The 21450-nt window shown below is 43.9% G+C and overlaps 1 protein-coding gene across 4 annotated transcripts in view; it reads right to left on the bottom strand.

The window, feature by feature from the left end:
- Positions 1 to 21450, bottom strand: part of LOC119184211 (signal peptide peptidase-like 2A) — a 70591-nt gene that overhangs the window by 7568 nt on the left and 41573 nt on the right. For all 4 annotated transcript variants that reach the window (XM_075888551.1, XM_075888550.1, XM_075888553.1 and 1 more), the window contains 5 exons: positions 21352 to 21426; positions 19166 to 19322; positions 17978 to 18055; positions 17023 to 17177; positions 1879 to 2068 (listed from right to left, as the gene is read on the bottom strand). In XM_075888551.1, coding sequence (XP_075744666.1) covers positions 1879 to 2068; positions 17023 to 17177; positions 17978 to 18055; positions 19166 to 19322; positions 21352 to 21426 — 655 coding nt within the window. The remainder of the gene's footprint in view (positions 1 to 1878; positions 2069 to 17022; positions 17178 to 17977; positions 18056 to 19165; positions 19323 to 21351; positions 21427 to 21450) is intronic.

The following is a 21450-nucleotide window of genomic DNA, read 5'->3' as shown; positions in this document are numbered from 1 at the left end:
CGCCCAGTATCCTTAACTAGGCCGTGTATTTACGTTAAGTGAGCTGCATGCAACGTGCTATAGCAGGGTGTCCTAAAAAATTTCATCTGGACCGGTCGGCATTACGGAAAATATGCTGAAGAATCTTGGGCCAACAGGCACAACTATTCTCTTAGATATTTACAATATTCTATGGACGCGAGAAATTGTATTCTAGTCTTAAAAGTTTTTCGCAGCATTCCTATCTTAAAACCGGCTAAGACGCCCTTGAGCCTTGAATCATTCCGCCCTAATAGTCTGACAAGTTGTTTATGTAAGGCAATAAAAAAAATAATTGATGCGCGTTTTCAGTGGTGGTGCAACCAAATCGGTGTATTCTCCAACTACTTAACAGGTTTAGGAAACAGAGATGCACAATGGATGCAATACTGGACATAGTAACGTATGTGAAGCATGAACGCGCCAGTGGTAGTTTGACAGTCGCAGTGTTCTTAGACATCAAAAAGGCATTTGACATGCACGGTCAGTCACACTCATTTGCTACTGAGTATGTTGGAACTCAGACTGCCCGGCAGGTTTTTACGGTGGGTATCTAAATTTTTATCAGGTCGCAAAATATTCATTCAGACAAGCGAAGGAAACAGTGCGGAACACGACGTAAGACAGGGAGTGTCACAAGGAAGCGTACTCGCCCCTTTTCTTTTCAACTGTGTCATGGATGATTTAGCAAAAAGACTGCCTTCTAGGTTGAAATACTCCTTATATGCAGATGATGTGTGCATTTGGGCATCTGGCACGGAAGTTCGGTTAATTCAAATTGCATTGCAAGACGTCATAACTATTATTAACAACTTTTTAAAACAAATAGGAATGGTTCTGTCACACGCAAAGACAGCTGTATTGCCCTCCACCCGTAAGAAGTTAAAAAAACTTCAATCTCAATTTAGAAGGAGAACCACTAATGACTGTGACAAAGCATCGGTTTCTCGTAGTAATATTTGATAGGCAGCTATCATGGGCACCTCACATAAAAAAAAGTTGAAACAAGATGAATATGCTAGTGAATATACTCCGCAGAATTACTGGGACATCATGGGGCGGATCTGTATCACTCATGCTCACTGTTCACAATGCTTTAATACGACAAAAAGTTGCATATTCTGCAGCAGTTTTACACGGCTTTTCCCGCACTTCAAAGACTATTAGCTAGGGGACTGCTCGTCTTCCTAGGTGTTTCACGAGCAGCCTTGTCATACAACCACCATTTACAGCCATGAGTACAATCGAAACATGGCGCCATTTTTTACGCTTACAGACGCAACACAAAGACCACCCATTGGCACTGGAGATTTTATAAAGAGATAAAAGCAATGCTCATGAAGAAATACACAGTAATATATATATATATATATATATATATATATATATATATATATATATATATATAGTGGGAGTAATAATTCAATGGGCCAGTTAGTCTTCGTGAAGGTATGGGATATGGCACAACGGGAGCGTTGTCAACAAGGATAAATAGATTTATTTCCCAACAGTTTCGGGAGGGGACCTCCCTTCATCAGGGGATGAGTTATACCTATATATATATATATATATATATATATATATACATATATATATAAGGGAAAGAAGTGTATACCTAAGGGCTCGTTTTTCCGTGTTTTAACACAATATTAAATGAGATATAACAGACAGTAATGCCAAGGAATGTACAGGGGAAGTTATTAGAACCAATGAAATGTAAATAAGAAGAAAGAAAAGTGGATGAAAAAATTACCAACTGTGAGCAGGAATCGAACCTACGACCTTCGAATTACGCGTACGCGTAATTCGAAGGTCGAAGGTCGTAGGTTTCTAGGCTGAGTGCACGCTCTACAAACTTACTCTCAGAGGTCCGTCGTGACCTTTTCCTGCGACGGGACTTCCTGCGGCGTTTTCCACTCGTATCAGTGGGCTCTTCTGGAAGGAGTTCTTCGGTCTCGGAGTGGTTGGGTGTCTTATCATGGTCGTTGTCCGGAGGAGAACGCTTCTCTTCGGCAACCTCTGCCGGGATCGGCGGAGGTGCGGTGGGAAGCTGCGCCCGAAAAAGGGACCATAAGTGGAAACTTCAAGGTAGAAATATCAAGGTAGAAACTTCAAGGTGACCGTACTGACAATACAAAGAAGTCGCAGATCTTTCTACTTCTCCATAATAACAAGCAGCCACCTTTCCGAATACCTAAATCTTAACGAGGCACTGTAGTGAAGCAATATTCGTCAACTGCTCTCTGAGAACTTTTACCATCATGGGTCACTTGATGGAAAGAAAAATAAACGTCAAAGTTTTACGTATAAATTGCGCGCTCAAACCTTCGCGCATGACGTCAAGAATTTCAGAGTATTTTACGTATCTTAGTGACGTTAGCTGAACGAAATTTCACCTTAACTTGACATGTGAGGTTTGGGGTCCCATCACAGGGCGATTTAGTCTGTTTTCACTCATTAGGGACATGGTAAGGCTAGACGTTGTCAAAATCTACGGCGTCACAGTGTTTGATGTGGGATTTTCAAGGTGCAATCTCCACTCACGTTTTCTTTTCGCGCATTTTCTAGCTCAAGTGTATTCTCGAAACAAGGGTGATGCATTTAGCACCACAGAAATTGACTATTGCAAGAAAACATTCTTCTCTTTAGTGTACCTTCAAGTATTCCAGAGGTTTTAGCTTGGGTGAGCTGTATAACACAACCAAATTTTCAGCAAATTGTACATAAATTTTCGCGTGCAAAGAAGGAAAAAGTAGACGCGTAAACAGGAGTCTGATTACGTGTGTGCTGTTTTCGTGATTGTCCGTGGTGATCCAAATGTCGTTCATCAATTTGGATGATCACCAGAACATGCGGTATGCTATGCGGGCTTACTGATAACGCGTATTCAGTGGGTCTCAGTACGGCAAATATGTGCAAACACTTATCCCGTCTTTTATTCGCGCTGAAAGGAAGTCAGCTGAACAATACAACACACACACACACACACACACACACACACACACACACACACACACACACACACACACACACACACACACACACACACACACACACACACACACACACACGCACGCACGCACGCACGCACGCACGCGCGCGCGCGTCTGAAGTATTTATTTATTCATTGTGACTAAGAACAATTTCACATACCCATTACCCATTTCTGCGCGAGGCCTTATGCTGGCGCGGTCTTGTTTTTATATGTACCTATTCTACGTGGCAGACCACTGCCCTCCAACTACCCTTTTGATAGCTAAAGCCGCCATGACTGCAGGTATGAAAAGCGTAAATAACGTGGATTGCATTTCACTAACTACGAGCAGGTATATTGCGCATATGTCCCTCTCCTCTGCTATCCATGCGAGCTCCACAATACTTTCCCAAAGAAAATCGGGACTATAATCAACATCGCAAATTCTGCCACGGGGACAGAAAGATCAACATCAATGCACTAAGGCTGAACGATCCACTGCCGCCGCTGTGAGTGCGAACACTTGTGCCCTCTTTTGAGCACAGCTCGCACCACCACTACCCATGCAGGGCTTTTGCGCGGTAGGTGGCACAACCTGCATACACCCTACCACGGCCGCTGTGCGCTTTGATCCAGCGGCCGTGACCCTACGTTCTTGGCGTTGCGACACGAGAATTATATGCGCTATTTTAAGTTTGAATCTGTTATTTGCAAATCTAAAGCACTTTACAATATAATCGACGGGGTTCAGTAACTATATTATGAATATGAAAGACGCCATTGTGGAGGGCTATCTATCTATCTATCTATCTATCTATCTATCTATCTATCTATCTATCTATCTATCTATCTATCTATCTATCTATTTATTTACGCCACCTACGTCTGAGCCAGTGTTGCGGAGTAGCCACTACGGCATTGGAAAGAGTCTGGAATTATTTCACATTTTCGTAACGCCCAAATGAAATGGGAATGGAATGACGCCAAAGCTTGGAGGAATGGAATCAAGCGCACTTCACACAGAATGGCATGGGAAATAAATTAGGTTTTTTCCACAAATAGAGCACATCTTTATCGACGTGCTGTCTTAAATACGAGGCATTTCTCAGCCAAGGTCGGCGACCTTAACCGTATCTATGCACCTAGCCAGGGGTGTAACCAGAAACTTTTTCGGGGGCAGGGGGGGGGGGGGGCACATGCATTAGTGTTTCTCTGTGATGTCACTATCAGCGGCAGTACATGTATATCAAGTGAGAAAGATTCCCCCTCTCCCTTTGCGTATGGTTGTGAAGAGAGTAATTAAAAGTACTGTAAGAATGATTGACTGATATGTGGGGTTGGACGTCCCAAAACCACCATATGATTATGAGAGACGCCGTAGCGGAGGGATCCAGAAATTTACCACCTGGGGTTCTTCAACGTGCACCCTAATCTGAGCACATGGGCCTACAGCACTTTTGCCTCCGTCGAAAATGCAGCCGCTGTAGCCGGGATTCGATCTTGAGACCTGCTGGTTAGCAGCCGAGTACCTTAGCCACTAGACCATGGTCGCGGGGCAGTACTGTGAGAAGTTTTCTAATTACAGTAAACGACAGGTACAGCGATCATTTGGAGCAATGGCCCCTCGTCACACCATTGAATGGACTAGTCTTCGAAAACTCATTGCGATGACCAACCTGATCGGAGAAGACATTGGTAACCTCTATTAAGGATAGATGGCATAATACTCGTCGGGGCGAAGCGCGTTTCACCGGTCTAGGACGGTTCGGCTTACAACGAGGAATGAGAGGTATATGCAGCATGTTTCTGTACATTCATAATTGCATTTCGGTCTGCTTATTCTACTGAGTGATATTCTTACTGCCGATGTCTGAGACTTCATGCCTATGGGAATGATTTTATAATAATATCTTATGTCCCGCCGCCCAAAAGTAGAGCTTTTAGTCAACATTTGTTTACTTTATTGCGTGCATCCAAGCATGCTTGCGATACACAATAACAATTTTTTTTTGTAAGATATGCAGCATGTTGGGAACACCATTGTGCACAGGCTATTTTTCGGGCAGACTTTCAGCTGCACTGTGACTATTGATAGCAATGAAGTACGGCAATCTGTGAGGGCAAGGTAAACCTTGATGAGAAATGTTCACTTGATCTCAATCAAAAGTGCACGTGTGACCGTACTCTACGAACCCACTCACATAAAACTTGGGCACTGCGCATGTGTGCTAGGACATCTAAATACGCACAAAAAAACGCGGTTTGTTCTTGTTTTTTTTTTCATGGCTCTCTTAACTCGGTTCCCTGAAGCGATTGCGTTGCGGCAAGGTATCTTCCGTTGATTGATAGTGTGCAGCTGACGTTTCTTTTTGCTTGAGCAGATTAAGAGCCGTACGGAATATTTCACCACGCAGAATACGTGCATTAATATTTCCAGCATTTACACCAGCGTGAACAGGAGCAGCCTCAAACCACCCAAAATCTTCAGTGATCGGCTCACCAGTGATGAATAAATGAAGTCCGCAGTTGCTCAAAGCACAGTGCTCCATAATCCATTTCTCAGAAAACGTGAACTCCGACGAGAACTGCCAGTGCATGCAACACGAGTTTATTTACGATCTACTGTGCACCGTCCAAGCCTGTTGATTGTCTGTTTCGGGCATTATGATGCGATTCGCTGGAATTTCACTATAGCCATCACCTTCTCACGCTCATGGACGTTTGTGGTATTTCATCGCAACGTGACAGAGACTACAAGCCTTCCGCATGGGGCAATCACAAACGTGAGACACCTCGCGCACAGGGGAAGATGGGTGAGCGCGACTTTACCGGCACCTGAAGGGAAGCGGAAGAAATGTAAACTCGCGAATCTTCCCGGCAGGGGAGAAACGAGCGCTAGTGTTCATGGCGGAACTTTACCAGCTGACATGCATCGTCGCTTAAAGGCTGGTGCACACCGGCGACTAGCAGCGGTCACGCGACCATTTGCGACTGGCGACCAAAAAGCGACTGATGTTCACACGGGCAGACGCTGCACGCGAGCGACCGGAAGTCGCAATAGCAGAGAGTCACGTCCGGATCTCGTTATCAGTGAGAACTATGGAGACCAGCGCCAATCAGCTGATTACCGCCAACTTAGTGAGCGGAGCAAAGCGAGCACACCGCATTTCTTGTTTTTATCCGTTCTCGCCAGCGCAATGAAGAAACAAACAACGAAAATGGAGCATCATTGATTGGTTCCAGCAGCTTCGTGACCGCAGTCGCGCGACTGAAAAATCGGTCAGCAAGCGACTAGCCAAAGCAGTCACTTGGCGACCGTTTGCGACCGTTCGCGACTGTTTGCGACCAGTCGCAAATTGTCGCTCGACCACGGCTAGTCGCCGGTGTGCACCAGCCTTTAGTTCTCGTTTCTCGCATTCAGGGTCACTGCCCGAACATTGCTGAGCTCTTTGCTCCCTAGTAATGTGAATTTACCCCCTTGAATACGCTACCTACACGTATTGCTTGGTAGTTCGTGTCCTGGGTCGATCAGCGCCCTTCTATGGGACTTGATGGTCGCACCGAAATGCCGTACGGTATGACACTTGATTATTTCCGAAAGGCGGCGCTGCTCCCAGTGCACACTTAACAGGCGAAAATGAGAATGCTGCTTGTCACAGGCAGGCAGCTTCATCGAAGTAACATGTCAGTGGCTGGCGTAGAACAGCACTTAAGGCTTTCAACATTTCTGGCCTTTTTTGGACTATTTAATAGACCACTTCAATGAGCGCTTCAAAAAACATCGGTACACCTTGAAGATGCTTTCTTCTCTTCTGTCTCAGAACATTCCCGAATCTGTTAATACTCCCACTGCCGAAAAGTTATTGGCATGTATACTAAAACATTATCTCACATTCAGCATTTCAAGGGGAGTTAGCACTATAGGCGGTGAAATGAAAGGGAGAGAAGCGAGAAATGCTGTGCATGTCTGCGATGCAGGTGGTTGCCAATTGCCCAGAGGTATTCTTCCCAAACGTGCACCATCTTCTAAAGACTCCGGCAACTCCGCCGGTGAACACACCTGAAGCAGAACGCCTTTTTTCATCGCTGAGACGCCTAAAGTTGTACCTGGGAGCTACAACAACACATGAAAGATTGTTTGGCATCGCTATCTGAACATCCACCGTGAAATACAAGTCTGTCCGGAAGACATTCTTTCTGTTTTTAACAGGAACGTAGTCAGCTTCAGCTGCATGTGTGTGTAATATCAACCATAGGCACCCGCTCAATCAAGGATGAAAGTTACCTGAAGTTATTTTTGGATTGATATGTTCTGAAGGACAGTAAAAAAAAAACATAGTTGTTAATGATCCATTGATGGGGTTTAACATCTGATAGATGATTTCAATGTTAAGGTGGGAAAGAAGCAGGCTGGAGACCAGGCAGTAGGAGATTAGGCATCGGTACTAGAAATGCCAGAGGGGAGATTTTAGTAGAATTCGCAGAACGCAATGATTTGCGAATATTGGATACCTTCTACCGAGAACAAGTGAACCGTAAGTGGACATGGAGCAGCCCTAATGTCGAAAGTAAGAACGAAATAGACTTTATACTGAGTGTACACCCAGGCATCTTGCAGGATGTGTAAGTGCTTGGCAAGACACGATGCAGTGAGCATAGAATGGTACGGTCTTGAATTCATAGACTTGAAGAAGTAACGACAGAAACTGATACGTAACAAACTAGAATGGATAGATTTGTGGGGTTTAACGTCCCAAAACCACCATTTGATTATGAGAGACGCCGTAGTGGAGGGCTCCGGTAATTTTGACCATGCATCTGGGGTTCTTTAACGTGCACCCAAATCTGAGCACACGGGCCCACGACATTTCCGCCTCCTTAGGAAATGCAGCCACCGCAGCCGGTATTTGAACCCGCAACCTGCGGGTCAGCAGCCGAGTACCTTAGAGACTAAACCACCGCGGCGGGGCGATACGTAAGAAACTAATAAATGTGCTAGCACTGAGAGGGAAAGTACAGGAATTCAGAGTCTCTCTTCAGAACAGGTACTTGGCTCTTGTCGAAGAAACCAGCCTTAGTGCTGACGCAATAAATGATAATCTGACGAGTATCATTACTGAATGTTCAGTGGAAGTTGGAGGTACGGTACTCAGACAAGACACTGGCAAGCTGTCCCAGGAGACGAAGAACATAATTAAAAGCGTCAAAGCAAGAAAGCCTCAAATACAACAGGCAAAATAGAATCGGCAGAGCTTTAGAAGTTGATTAATATGCGTAGGGTATCCGATGTAAGAAGGTATAACATGGAGAAAATTGAACACGCTCTGAAGAACGGAGGAAGCGTCAAAGTAGTGAAGAGGAAACTTAAGATAGGCAAAAACCAGATGTATGCACTTAGAGACAAAGAAGGCAAACTAATTACCAATATGAATAGGATAGTTAAAATAGCAGAGGAGTTTTACAGAGATCTGAACAGTAGCCGAGAATATCACGACTTTAATATAAGAACTAGCAGTAACCCAGATGGAATTCCACAAGTAATGATAGAAGAAGACAGAAAAACCTTGGAGGGAATGCAAAGAGGCAAAGCTGCTGGTGAGGATCAGATAAAATTAGACCTGCTGAATGATGGAGGACAGATTGTGTTGAAGAAACTACCCTCCCTGTTTACGAAGTGTCTCCTGACTGGAAGAGTACCAGAATTTCGGAAGAATGCTAATATTATCTTAATAGATAAGAAAGGGTATGACAATGACTTGAAGAATTACAGGTAGATCAGCTTGCTCTCCATCGTATACAAGCTACTTACAGAGGTAATTGGTAAGAGAATTAAGATAACATCAGAATTCAATCAACCAACGGAACAAGAAGGATTTCCGATAGAATATACTCAACAATCAACCAAATTCATGCTATCAATCAGGTAATAGAGAAATGCTCAAAATACTGCCAACCACTATACACAACTTTCATAGATTACGAGAAGGCGTTTGATTCAGTAGAAATATCAGCAGTCGTGCGGACACCGCGGAATGATGACGTCGACGAAGCATATATAAACATCCTGGAAGAAATTTACAGGGGATCAACTGCCACCATAGTGCTCCATAAAGAAAGCGACAAAATTCCAATCAAGAAGGGTGTAAGGCAGGGGATACAATCTCTTCCCTGCTATTTACCGCGTGCTTACAGGAGGTTTACAGAGGCCTAGAATGGGAAGAGCTAGGGATAAGAGTTAACGAAGAGTACCTTAGTAACTTATGCTTCACCGATGACATCACACTGCTGAGTAACTCAGGGGACGAATTACAACTCATAATCACGGAGTTAGACAAGGAAAGCAGCATGGTAGGTCTTCAAATTAATCTGCAGAAAGCGGAAGCAATGTACAACAACCTCAAAAGAGAACAGCGCTTCGAGATAGGTAATAGTGCACTTGAAGTTGTGAATGACTACGTCTGCTTACGACAGGTAATAACCGCGGAGCCAAGCCCCGAGAATAAAGTAACTACAAGAATAAGAATGGGGTGGAGGACATTTTGCCAGCACTCTCACATCACGACTGGTAGATTGCCACTATTCCTCAAGAAGAGGATATAAAACAACTGCATCTTGCTGGTAGTTATCTGTGGAACAGAAACATGGAGACTTACAAAGAAGGTTCAGCTTAAATTGAGGACGATGCGAAGAGCGATGGAAAGGAAAATAATTGGTGTTACCTTAGGAGGCAAGAAGAGTCTGGAGTGGATCAGGGAACAAACCGGAATTAAGTATATCGTAATAGAAATCAAAAAGAGCAAATGGACATTGGCCGGGCATGTAACGCGTTGGCAGGATAACCGCTGGTTATTGAAGCTAACTGACTGGATTCGCAGAGAAGGCAAGCATGTAAGGGAGAGACAGAAAGTTGACTGGCGGAACATAAGAGAAACCTTTGTCCTGCAGTGGACGTAGTCTGGCTGGTGTGATGATGATGATAATGAACATCCAAAAACCACGATATGACTACGAGAGACGCCGCGGTGGGTTGCTGCGGAAGTTTTACCACTTTGTTTCTTCAACATACACCTAAATCAAAGTTCACGGGTCTCAAGCAGTTTCGCCTACATCGAAAATGGGACAGGAATTCGATCCCGCTACCTGCGGGTGAGCAATAGAGCAACATAATCACTGTACCACCCTGGCGGCGAGTAAAGAAGACGGTCTTAGTAAAATCAGTATGCGCTACTTTTCCTCCAGGTGTAAAAAAAGAAGTTCAACTGTGTGAGACATACTGCTGAAGATCACTTTGACAGCATGGCAGAGTGTTTTCGTTCTCTCCCGTTGCCTACTCCTTGCTTTTCAGTGGCACCTTTCACTTGCAGACGTGGTTAACAGACACGAAAGATATGAACGACAATTCAACAACCCAAATTACACTGGAGAATTCCAGAAAATTTTGGGTAACATACGGGGCATATAATGTGACATGCAATGCGCAGTATAATACCTTTGTGTCAATTGAAGAAGATAATCAACAGTATTCCGCTATGTAATGTGTGTGTCTGCAGGGTGAAACAATTCTTGCACAGGTTTCTTTCATTTTTTGTAAAGAAATTGGTTACAATGTATATTGCTCGTAATTTTACGTGATAACGCGCCCTGCCATGTATCTCCATTTTGTGCATTTCTTGTCGTGCGTCATGTCGCTAGTACCAGAAACTGCTCGGTGTGCCCTTCTAGTCATGTCAATGTGAGGAAACGAACAGATGAAGCGAATCAATATAATTTGTCGTATATTTTCTCAGCTTTATGGTCCGTATTCTTGCGCTGTTTGCCACAGTGCTGAACAATAAAGCTTGTACTCTATACAACTGTCTACACTGCATTTCTCATTACGCTGCTTAAGGTTTATGACCACCATCTTTTTATTAATGAGCCTAAATTACATGATGAGTATTTTAGTAGGTCTTTTAAGGCTGTGATTAGCCTGCACGTTTGCCTGTGTTGCACCATCGTCACTAGACAACACTTCAGAGTGCCTTAGACGTCAGGGCATACTAAAGATATGCATAATAGTATTGTATACACTCGCATACAAGCCGAGTTAAATGTATGAACCATTTAGTGGCGCGCGTGTGCATGCGTGCGTGTGTGTGTGTGCGTGTGTGCGTGTGTGCATGCGTCGTGCATGTGTGTGTGTGTGTGCGTGTGTGTGTGTGTGTGTGCGTGCGCGTGTGTGTGTGCGTGCGTGCGCGCGTGTGTGCGTGCGTGTGTGTGTGTGTGTTAGCAGAACGTGCGAAGGTCAAATAAAAATGCTATTCTTTGGCTTCAGTATACCTTAGCACACGTACGAAGAGTCACACTGTAATCTGCTTGAACGTGGCCTATCAAACCTTGGAACTGTGTTTGGCTATTTCCATTAAAATGAACCTCTCCCTATTGAAAATTATCGTAGTGATCGACTCTGGCGAGATCTGTTCCGGTGGGTACAAGTATGACCACCACTTGAGCATTAATCCTGTAGCCGATTCAACTTAAAACAATCGCGGCCGAGATTTCTGCCCAAAATCTTACAGAATGCTAAGCGTTGAGACAAACACCGTGACACCTTTTTTCCGTATGCGGACATTATTCACCGAAAAACCACCCAGCAATGATATTTCGATAGTAGCAGCACTTAGTTTCTAAATTGTGTCAGCGCGAAGCGACGAAAACAATTGAGTTGAGTAAGTGGCAAGTAGGGAGAGGTCGACCCCCCCTCTCCCCAACCCCCCTTGGCTACGCCAGTGTACCTAGCCGCCTAGTTCTCCAGGCCGTTTCGATAATGGGATCTATACCATAACTGGTATGAGATATCATGACTCTATAAAGAGCACAGGTGACTAGAAATAACATGAGAATGATGTCATGTATGTCATGAATCTCATCATTTACATGCGAGGGTCTTGCTGCTCTGGCGGGGATTGATTGATTGATTTATAATTGAGGTTTAACGTCACAAAGCCACCGTTTGATTATAAGAGGCGCCGTAGTGGAGGGCTCTGGAAATTTCGACTACCTGGGATTCTTTAACGAGCATCCAAATATGAGCCCACGGGACTACAGCATTTTCGCCTCCCTCAAAAATCTAGCCGCCGCAGCTGCGGTTCGATCCCACGACCTCCGGGTCAGCAGCCGAGTACCTTAGTCACTTTAGAGACCACCACGGCGGGGTGCTCTTGAGGCAGTTTCGTTCTCATGACATATTGCAAAACGGGTATGGTATGACATGACTGCACGGCGAACATGACTACCTGGTGACAAGCCCTAACGTGGGAATCATCACATGCATGTCATGCATGTGATTACTACAGGCCCCGATCATGGTGCCCTCGTGGTCGTTTCGCTAGCTTCATATATAAAATTTGGCGTTACGTGACGTGAATGGAGAACGAAGGTATATGACTAGTGCAAACACGATAATCATGACATGCGTGTCATGTAAGAACACGACAACACGCCACGCTCATGATGCACTCGTGGCCGCTTCGCTGGTTTCACATATACCTGATTCAGTATTACGTGATGCCATTGGACGACGAAAGTTAATGACACGTTCAAACACGATAATCATGACATGCGTGTCATGTAAAACATGACTACATACTTCGCTCACAGCGCGCTCACGATCGTTCCGCTAGCTTCACATATACGAAATTAGGTACCACGTGACCTGAATGGTCTACGAACACAAATAACAGGTAAAACATGATAATCATGACATGGAGGTCATGTACGGAATAACGTACTTCTGCCTTGTAACGTTGTGTTGATTTTAACGTGACAAATCAAGCTTCCTCATTTGTGCTCCTTACTTGTTTACGACTCGGGCACCTATTCGAGAAATTGCTTCTCTAAGTTGTGATGCGTATTGACGCCGGGCGATGCTTGTGTTTACTGCAAGTTTTCGTGTACCAGCCTGCGCGTAGTCTCGCTACATAGTACCCCCCCCCCCCCCCCTTTTTTTTTACGATACTGCCCCGCTGTCTACACATAAGAGCGTATTTGCCTGAAACTATATCGCAAAGGTATGTAGGTCAGCGAAGCACACATTCATACACAATAAACTGTGTGCTGTGTTTACTGTGTGTGCAATAAGCTGTTGTACATGATGAACCGTACAGAAAGATATACAATAGACTTTTGAAAGCATTTATTTGGATAGCCAGCAAAAGCAGGCGATCCCACGTAACCAAGGTGGCGTCTCACCGAATCCCTACGGGACGATTTGTTAGGTCATCAATTTAGCATTAACGCGTTTAAGCTTAAACAATATATAACGTCATTCGTTTAAACATGCACTTTAGAATGAAGGCCTGCTTATTCTCTAACAAAATACTAACCTTTTACTTGTCACAAAAAGCACTAAACTCCTGGTATGTGAAGGTATAGTAAAACGCTGATTAGGGCAACTTGCAAGTTTGCAAGGTAGTTCCTGAATAGTGCTGACTCGAACCAGTAAAACATTACTGAATTTCAGTTAACGGGCGTTCACAAATGAATATACATTGAGACATGAAGATAAATCATTTACAAAAGTATAATACGATAATAGGGGAAGTGTAATTGACCACATACTTATTAATGGCCACTAAATGTTTCATGCAATTATGACAAGAAGTGCGCATTACAGCAACATATATAGAGGCATGAACAAATCTCAGACGACGACATAAAGGCAAACACGCATGTAGATTATAAAGACTTAGCCGGTGTCGCATACTGCAGCAGCCGTTTGAAGGCTATTTATGCTTTTACTTTGAAATAACACAGTGTACTGGTTTGCCGCCATACAGTTTAGAAAAATAATGGACGTTGTGCACATCATCGTCTGCCCTTCTATATATGACCGGGCCTGCCTAGAGATGTCGGGCAGGGGGCTCCCGGACATCTCGGAGCCCAACCACATATACTTTGATTTTTTTTTTCAAATAAACTTGTATCCTCTTTATATATATGTGCGTGATCACTTAGCACGAAACTTTCATTCTGAAATAATCGACAATATTAAGATTGGTCTAAATTATTCCTAAGAGTGTCATGATTACTTCAAGATATACGGTGGTGTGTACAATAGATCGAGAAACGTATGCGGCTTAGTAGTTACATAGTTAAACAGACAAAGAAAACATTCCTGGTTAGTAACAGTAATAGTTTCAAGCTTTACTAGCTGCTGGCTATAGTAAAGAGATGACGCGAACGTAGTGAAATATATTCGAAACAAGTAAATGCATGCGTTGCCAACTGTTTACTTTTCTTAAGATTGTGCTCACTATGCAGATACCTCAGATAGTGGAAGAACTGCCCTATAGAAACTAGTAGTGTGGTTGTACTGCATGCGATAAGTCCCCAATCTCTCGACCGTGGTAACATGTATGGCGTAATTTTGCACTTCTTACACATCCGATGACATCATCTTTATGTTGTTACTATCATTCCTAGCTTGATAAAGCTACCAAGATATGCCTTTCGTACGTCGAGGAACTGTTGGAATGGAATTGACCTGCCTGGCCATTCCTGTAGTGGGAACGGGCTAAGTTAATTTTCATTCCAACGAAATGAAAAGAAGTGAACTTTTGGCAAGTTTCGATCCCCCGGAATGGAATTCGATTGAAGGTGCCTATTTTGCAACACTGGTCTGCGCACTATCCTCGTCTACTCATTTTACTTGACGCATAAAGAAGTTTGAATACGATGCCATTCGTGTATGGCGAACACGATGTCACTACATCAATTGAGTGAGATACTTGACACGCAAGTCACGAAACCTTCTCCTTCAGTAACGTGTGGCGCATACACGCAGACCACGGCCCATGGAATGAAGGTATGAGCCACAGGTGATTGAAAGTTTGTATCAAACTATAAACGGGCGATAACAGAACTTAAACCTTCAAACGATCGCATTACGGAGCCTGTGTCACAGAAAATGCGGGGCAGGTGTCGGAACCGTGTTCGGTGATGGAAAGATTGGAGGAAGAGAAAGATGATGAAGAAAAAACGCACTCAGAGCCAGAATCGGACCCAGACATTCGGCGTGACAGTGGGGATTCGCAGCAGGGCTACGTCGCGCTTGAAACAGCTTACGAGAAAAAAAAAAACGTATATTGGCTTCTTAACGCTGCCATGTTTACTATCGCTTTGACAAAAATATAATCAACACTACATATTGACTCCTGTGATTCGCCAAACTATGGGTCAACAATTGCACAACCCGCAGGAGTATGGCGAAAACCGCTTCCTGTGATATGCACATTATCGCACTCCGTATTTCGATGTAACTGACACTTGTGCTCTAATGTGAGCACTGCCGTTACGCAGGACCATAGAATACCCCTTAGACGTCAATGTAATAGACATGCCCAGTAAACTAACGATGCCGTGGAAGGAAGGTGGAGGTGTCCTTGGAGCTCTACCGCTTCCTTATTCCGTTGCTCCTTCAAGTAGGTACTTTTCTGAAAATAAGTGCTTTCCTCAAATAGTCAACACTATCAGCAAGTGTCCCCGCAAACCCAGAAAAAAAATTCCTAACTACTTCTCTACCCGCGGTTCAACAATAACTACACAAAATCAACAAAAAAGTTAGTCGAATGTTATACTCAAATTATTAAAAAAACTAAGGAAGTGGCTACTAATCACCTACTGCTTCGCATGACACGCTCTCAGGATGAGTGGGATCTGCTATTGTCTTTACATGTCCCCGAAAAAAGTCACAGTCAACGGGATTAAATAGAGTCGACATCTGCTGTTGATGGAGAACCCAAAAAGATTACAATTCTTAATGCAAATTACTATTTGACTGACCCGAAAATGTTTCGACAAAGTTATTGAAATATTCTGGAAAGCAACAAGAAGACATCAAGGTCCACGGGAGACAATGCTGAAGTTCGAGATTAGAAAATCGTAAAATTTGAGGTGTACGATGCCACTGGTGCAGTGTGCTGGCCTCTAATGCGCTTAGTTTGAGTAACTATGTCTAGATAACTGGTTTTCTGCTTGCGCATTGCCTCATCAGCGTCACATGCTTAACTGAGACAGTGGAAGCTGTCTCAGTAGAGCCTGTGATGTACGCGGTTGTACTAACGCGTCTTCAGGTTAAACGCCCCACCGCGGTGGTCTAGTGGCTAAGGTACTCGGCTGCTGACCCGCAGGTCGCGGGTTCAAATCCCGGCTGCGGCGGCTGCATTTCCGATGGAGGCGGAAATGTTGTAGGCCCGTGTGCTCAGATTTGGGTGCACGTTAAAGAACCCCAGGTGGTCGAAATTTCCGGAGCCCTCCACTACGGCGTCTCTCATAATCATATAGTGGTTTTGGGACGTTAAACCCCACATATCAATCAATCAATCTTCAGGTTAAACTCATCGATATGTACCACGGTGTGTGCCGTAAGAAAATCGAGGTTGCCAATCCCAGCTTTTTTTTTCTTATCCAGCTAAAGGCAAGCATTCCTTAAGATGACTGTGAGATTGAACGCTTTATGCGCATGTGGCAAATAAAGAGACATTTAACAGGGAACAAACTGGGCGTTTCGTACGCGTTTGTGTCGTTTATCATCAAACAAGACTAATTCAGGCACTTTTTTCGGTGTCGAAAAGCAAACGAAAAGCGCAAACAAGTGATACTTCTTCATCATTTCCACATGCTCATTCTGATGTAAGTTCCGTTAATTGACAACTGACGCCTCGATTATCTTGAATGGTGGATATAGTCCCTAAAGTATTCGTGCGTGTGGTACAAGTCTTGGGTACGTCCGGGTGGACGATATAATTAAAACATACTAACATGATCTATCCACCTATGCACCGCCACATTTTTGCCAGCTAACAACTGTCATCATCGCGGCTTGGTATTTTCTTCAGTTAATGCATAAATAGGCGGAATCACGCTGTACCCTCTGTGTCACATAGAAAAAAAAAAGGATGATAATAAATACACAGCGAACAGAATGCGATAAGGAAAAAGAGACGCTATAAAAGCACAGTCAGCTGCGTTCAGCTTACATGCACACTCACCCGTAGCCCGTTCCATATGGCGAACAGATGCCCCCTGTACCAGGCGGTAACAACTGTGGGAACGAGCGTGAACGGCACCAGGTAAAGCAGCGCTGGCTGGGCCATGTGCATTAAGTGCAGCGCCGTGAACGTCACGATCATGCCCGCTCCGTATGCTGCGAGACACCGGGCATTTCTAAAGCGGTGTCTTCCTTTCTCGCACCTTTTAGCTTGCTACAAAATTTAGAATGCAGTATACTTGACACACATAATTACCTACTGGCTGTAAAGGGTGGTCCAATCGGCTTTTGAACCAGTAGTGAAACATCGTATAGGAGACGAAAGTACGCGCAAATGAACCGATTCACCCAGTGTGAGACTACGTATATTCGGACAGCTAGCGCTACGATGATGACGTATGAAAAGCTGCGTTGGCTTAAAAGGAACTCGGCCTGGAAGATTTTGTTTTCGCTTTGTTTCGATGTGCTTAATTACAGTGCTTCGATGTGAGTGACATCTGTACTTATATGCTCAAGTGACTTCTGTACAATGATGTTAACACTGCTGTAAATTATCAATAAGGATGTAGCGAAGAAGGCAGACTTCATATATGTGAGCGATCTTACTGTAGCTTAGAAAATACGCTAGTGGTATGATGGAAATGATAAAAAAACATAAGAGTGCGCATGCAGTCTGTTCGATTGTAAGACCATTCATGCCAGTGATTAGGGCTTAGTATTTGTGGAAGGAATGATCATTGCAAGTTCGTGTTCTCCTTCCCTTTCCTGCACTTCTAACGCAAATGAATATTGCCGAACATTTTTCAGATTCCTTGAGCGTACCGAAATTACAAGAGATTGTTTCGCTCATTTAAGGCTCGAAATTGCGTTCACAAGTTTCTGTTTAACGTGTTGGTAAATGGGAACATACAGAATCGCAGTAGGCACGTATACGTATGCCCCGTATTTTTACTTACCGAAGCATGAAATGTAGAAATAAAACCGTCTTCCGAGGGAAAGAAGGTCGAACGCATGGCAGTAGGATAGCAGAAGCCCTGCACACGAAAGTTTTATCACTTTTTTCACAAGCTCAATTAAGATTCTGAAGCAAAGTGAACGTATGAAAACTAGTGTAGATTTCATAGTGTTACGTTACGAGTTGCTCACATGTGTGATACCTCCGTAACTAGTAGGAGAATCGGGCAGTGCACCTCATTATGGGAAACTCAATAACGAAATTCTTGAATTTCTGTGTATGTGTAGTCTCCGTTTTGGAGTTTGTTTTTCACTGGTATTTGATTTATTAGGACAATAATTAACTAATAATTATTACAAACACATTACACGGCCGATGACATTACAGAAAGGAGTACACGGGTAACATTAATATATACAAGTGTGTAATAATACAATGATGTAAGTACATATTAACAAAACACCATGTCTTGAATGGCACTTTTTAAATTAACATTACTAATTGCTACGATGGAGGCGGCAAGGTGGTTGTATACTCTGCTGGCTTGCGGGATAAAAAATTGATTGGTTGATTGATATGTGGGGTTTAACGTCCTAAAATCACCATATGATTACGAGAGACGTCGTAGTGGAGGGCTCCGGAAATTTCGACCACCTGGGGTCCTCTAACGTGAACCCAAATCTGAGCATACGGGCCTACAGCACTTTCGCCTGCATCGAAAATACAGCTGCCACAGCCGGGATTCGATTACACGACCTGCGGGTCAGCAGCCGAGTACCTTAGCCACTAGACCACCGTGGTGGGGTGCAGGATAAAAGAGTGGCTGTATATGTTTGTATGACGTAATGGTATACCAACCTTAAAGCAGTGGTCCACGCCTGATGAAATGTACTCACGTTGAAGGAAAAGATGTTTTTTTTTTTCAAATTTTCATTTTGATGATAATTTTTTTATGTGTGTATCTACACATCGTCAGCTGACCCAGTGAATGAAAGTCGCGGACACTGTAACATAAAAACGTGTGTGAACGTCCATGTTGCTCATAACATTGACGTTTTCCCGTGATAGCAAAATTAGTGTCCATCCTCGCTTTTTGCGCAACACGAATCAAAAGAGCATGCCTAATTTGCGAGCGCGTATATCTCTATACGTGAAACGCTGCATTCGAGTGTCGAGGACCGCTTCTCACCGGGAGCAAGGATGTCTCCCAGGCCGAGCATGGAAAACTTGCGCGGGAAACAGGCGTGGTATTTGCCCTTGACAAACCTCGGGAAGCGCACCACCATGGGGAGCGACTCCTGGAGGCTGCCGCCCTTCGCCACTTCCACCATGACGCTTTCGCGGTTCTGGAAGTGTGGAATAAGAAGAGCTGATTAAATGAACTTTGTTGCACGCTCCTTCAAAACATTCGTTGAGACCTGAAAGCCTTTGCTGGAGCGAATTATCAACTTGGTAACAATGAGATAGGTAGAGAATCGCTAGAGCGAAATAAAACGAGTACTGCTCGCACACTATAAATGCAATTGCGTCATTGGTGGTATCCGTATGTCAACAAGCAATAATCGTCCTCTAGATCGCTTGCGTCTGAAGCGTTTAAACTCGGCGTAGATGGTAACTGAACTTGGCGCTCACTACTTTCCTATCAAGAATAACATGTGTGGATGATGGGGCGCGTGCAATTGGTGAAACAAAGTAGTGGGCCAATGGCAACACTTCTTGAGCGTGGTCACAAAACTCTGCCGATTGGCAGTCGCGACTTCCGAGAACACGTGAGCCACATATTATAGCGGAGCACGCGGCCTGGAAGTCGTTTTAAACTCTCATAGTCGGCTAAAATTGTTTTCTCTTCTCTCGCCAAATGACGCGACAAGCTCAAAAATTACTCGTCGCAGCCATTGTGTCAGCCATTGGATGATTTGTGCAAGGCGCGCTTGGTCGTTACAGTATAGACACTGTAGTTACAGGGGTCGCCGCGGGAGGCCAAGGCTTGTACACGTTGGCACGCGAAATCGCTCTGAAAAGCCATGTATTTCAAGAAAAACAAAAATAAAGAGAAAGTGCTCGAAGTCACGAGGTGCGTGTGAGTATGTTTTCCCCGTGCCATCCCTCCTTGCTTAGCTTAACTACAAAACTGCGCGAAAAAGGGACAAGAAACCGAGAAGGCACGAGTATATTTAAATACACAGGTGTGGCGACATGCATCTTGCGAGGCCTTCTGCGACTTTGCACCAACTAGAGATAGATTATCTCACTGCCAACCTCTAATCTTTCACGTCATTTTTTTTCTAGTTATGTATGTGTATCCTTCAATAAACTTTCAGTTGCTAGTTTACGTTGTGTGTGTGCCTTCTCTATTACTTGTGGATTTTTCGCGTAGTTTTGTAGTTATAAATTACCAACTCGCCCAGCGTTCAGTACTCTTGAGTTGCTTAGCTTTCGTGCTGGATGAATTATAAAAATCTTTAAATTAGTAAATTCATGACACAATAGACTTCCTTAATGAATCCATTCCATGGTTACCTAAATAAGTCTTGCACCTTGAAGTGTTGAGTAAGTGTTGACCCCCTTGAAGTAATATATGAAACAGCCTACAAGTGATAGATGATGCTAACTACAGTGGTACGCGATGAATTATTACTGCTGTATGAGCGTTTTATTTCAGACGGGGTAGTGAGAGAAGTGCCACCAGCATAAAAAATGATACTTTTTATGTGTACCTAATGCAATGACTACTTCAATTAAATTTATCTTGCATATAATGACTTAATTATAATGAATCAGGCTCTATCCTTCGGGTGACGCTGGGGAAAAGGGGATCAGAAAAATACACACCGATATCCTTGCCTCTTACGGTAAAATGCCCTTATTGTTTTCACCACTTTTATCTATTCTCTCTAGTTTTCGGTCACCAATCATATATTTTATTTTTCAACTCATAACGTTGTGGGGTGTATTCACAAGTGCAGAGCGGGAAAGCAGTCATTGCATTTCACGCCTCAACATTTAGCAATATTTAGTGGACTTTTTCACACTGGTCACACCCGACAGCCAGATATGTCGGACTGTTCATGACGTCACAGATAGAGGTTCACCTGTGTTTATATTAGCGTTCAGAAAGGCGACTGAACCAGATGTGCGCATCCTGCTGCGTGGTATTCTATAGTACGGCTCAATGTTTGCTACGTCGATTCAAGGACGAATGAAGGGCATAGTTCGTGAATGAAGCTTATTAGGCATGTCAAGGTGGTAGTCGTCTGATGGCAAATGCACGCATCGGCCTACGTTTAGCCGGAAAGGTGCACTCTCTGTGAATGCTGCTTAAGTTTTCCTTTAGGTACGGCGAGTTGATTCTATGGCGTGCTTCAGTGCCCTTACCACGCGAAGGAGAGGAGTGATGAAGACGAAGAACACGTCGTACACCAGCAGCAGCGAGAGCAGCAGGGTCAGCAGCTGAAATGATAAGGACGATGGAAA

This window comes from Rhipicephalus microplus, chromosome 3, assembly GCF_043290135.1.
Source record: "Rhipicephalus microplus isolate Deutch F79 chromosome 3, USDA_Rmic, whole genome shotgun sequence".
NCBI lineage: Eukaryota > Metazoa > Arthropoda > Arachnida > Ixodida > Ixodidae > Rhipicephalus > Rhipicephalus microplus.
Note: the sequence above shows the minus strand (reverse complement) of the source record. Positions and strands in the feature narration are given on the sequence as shown.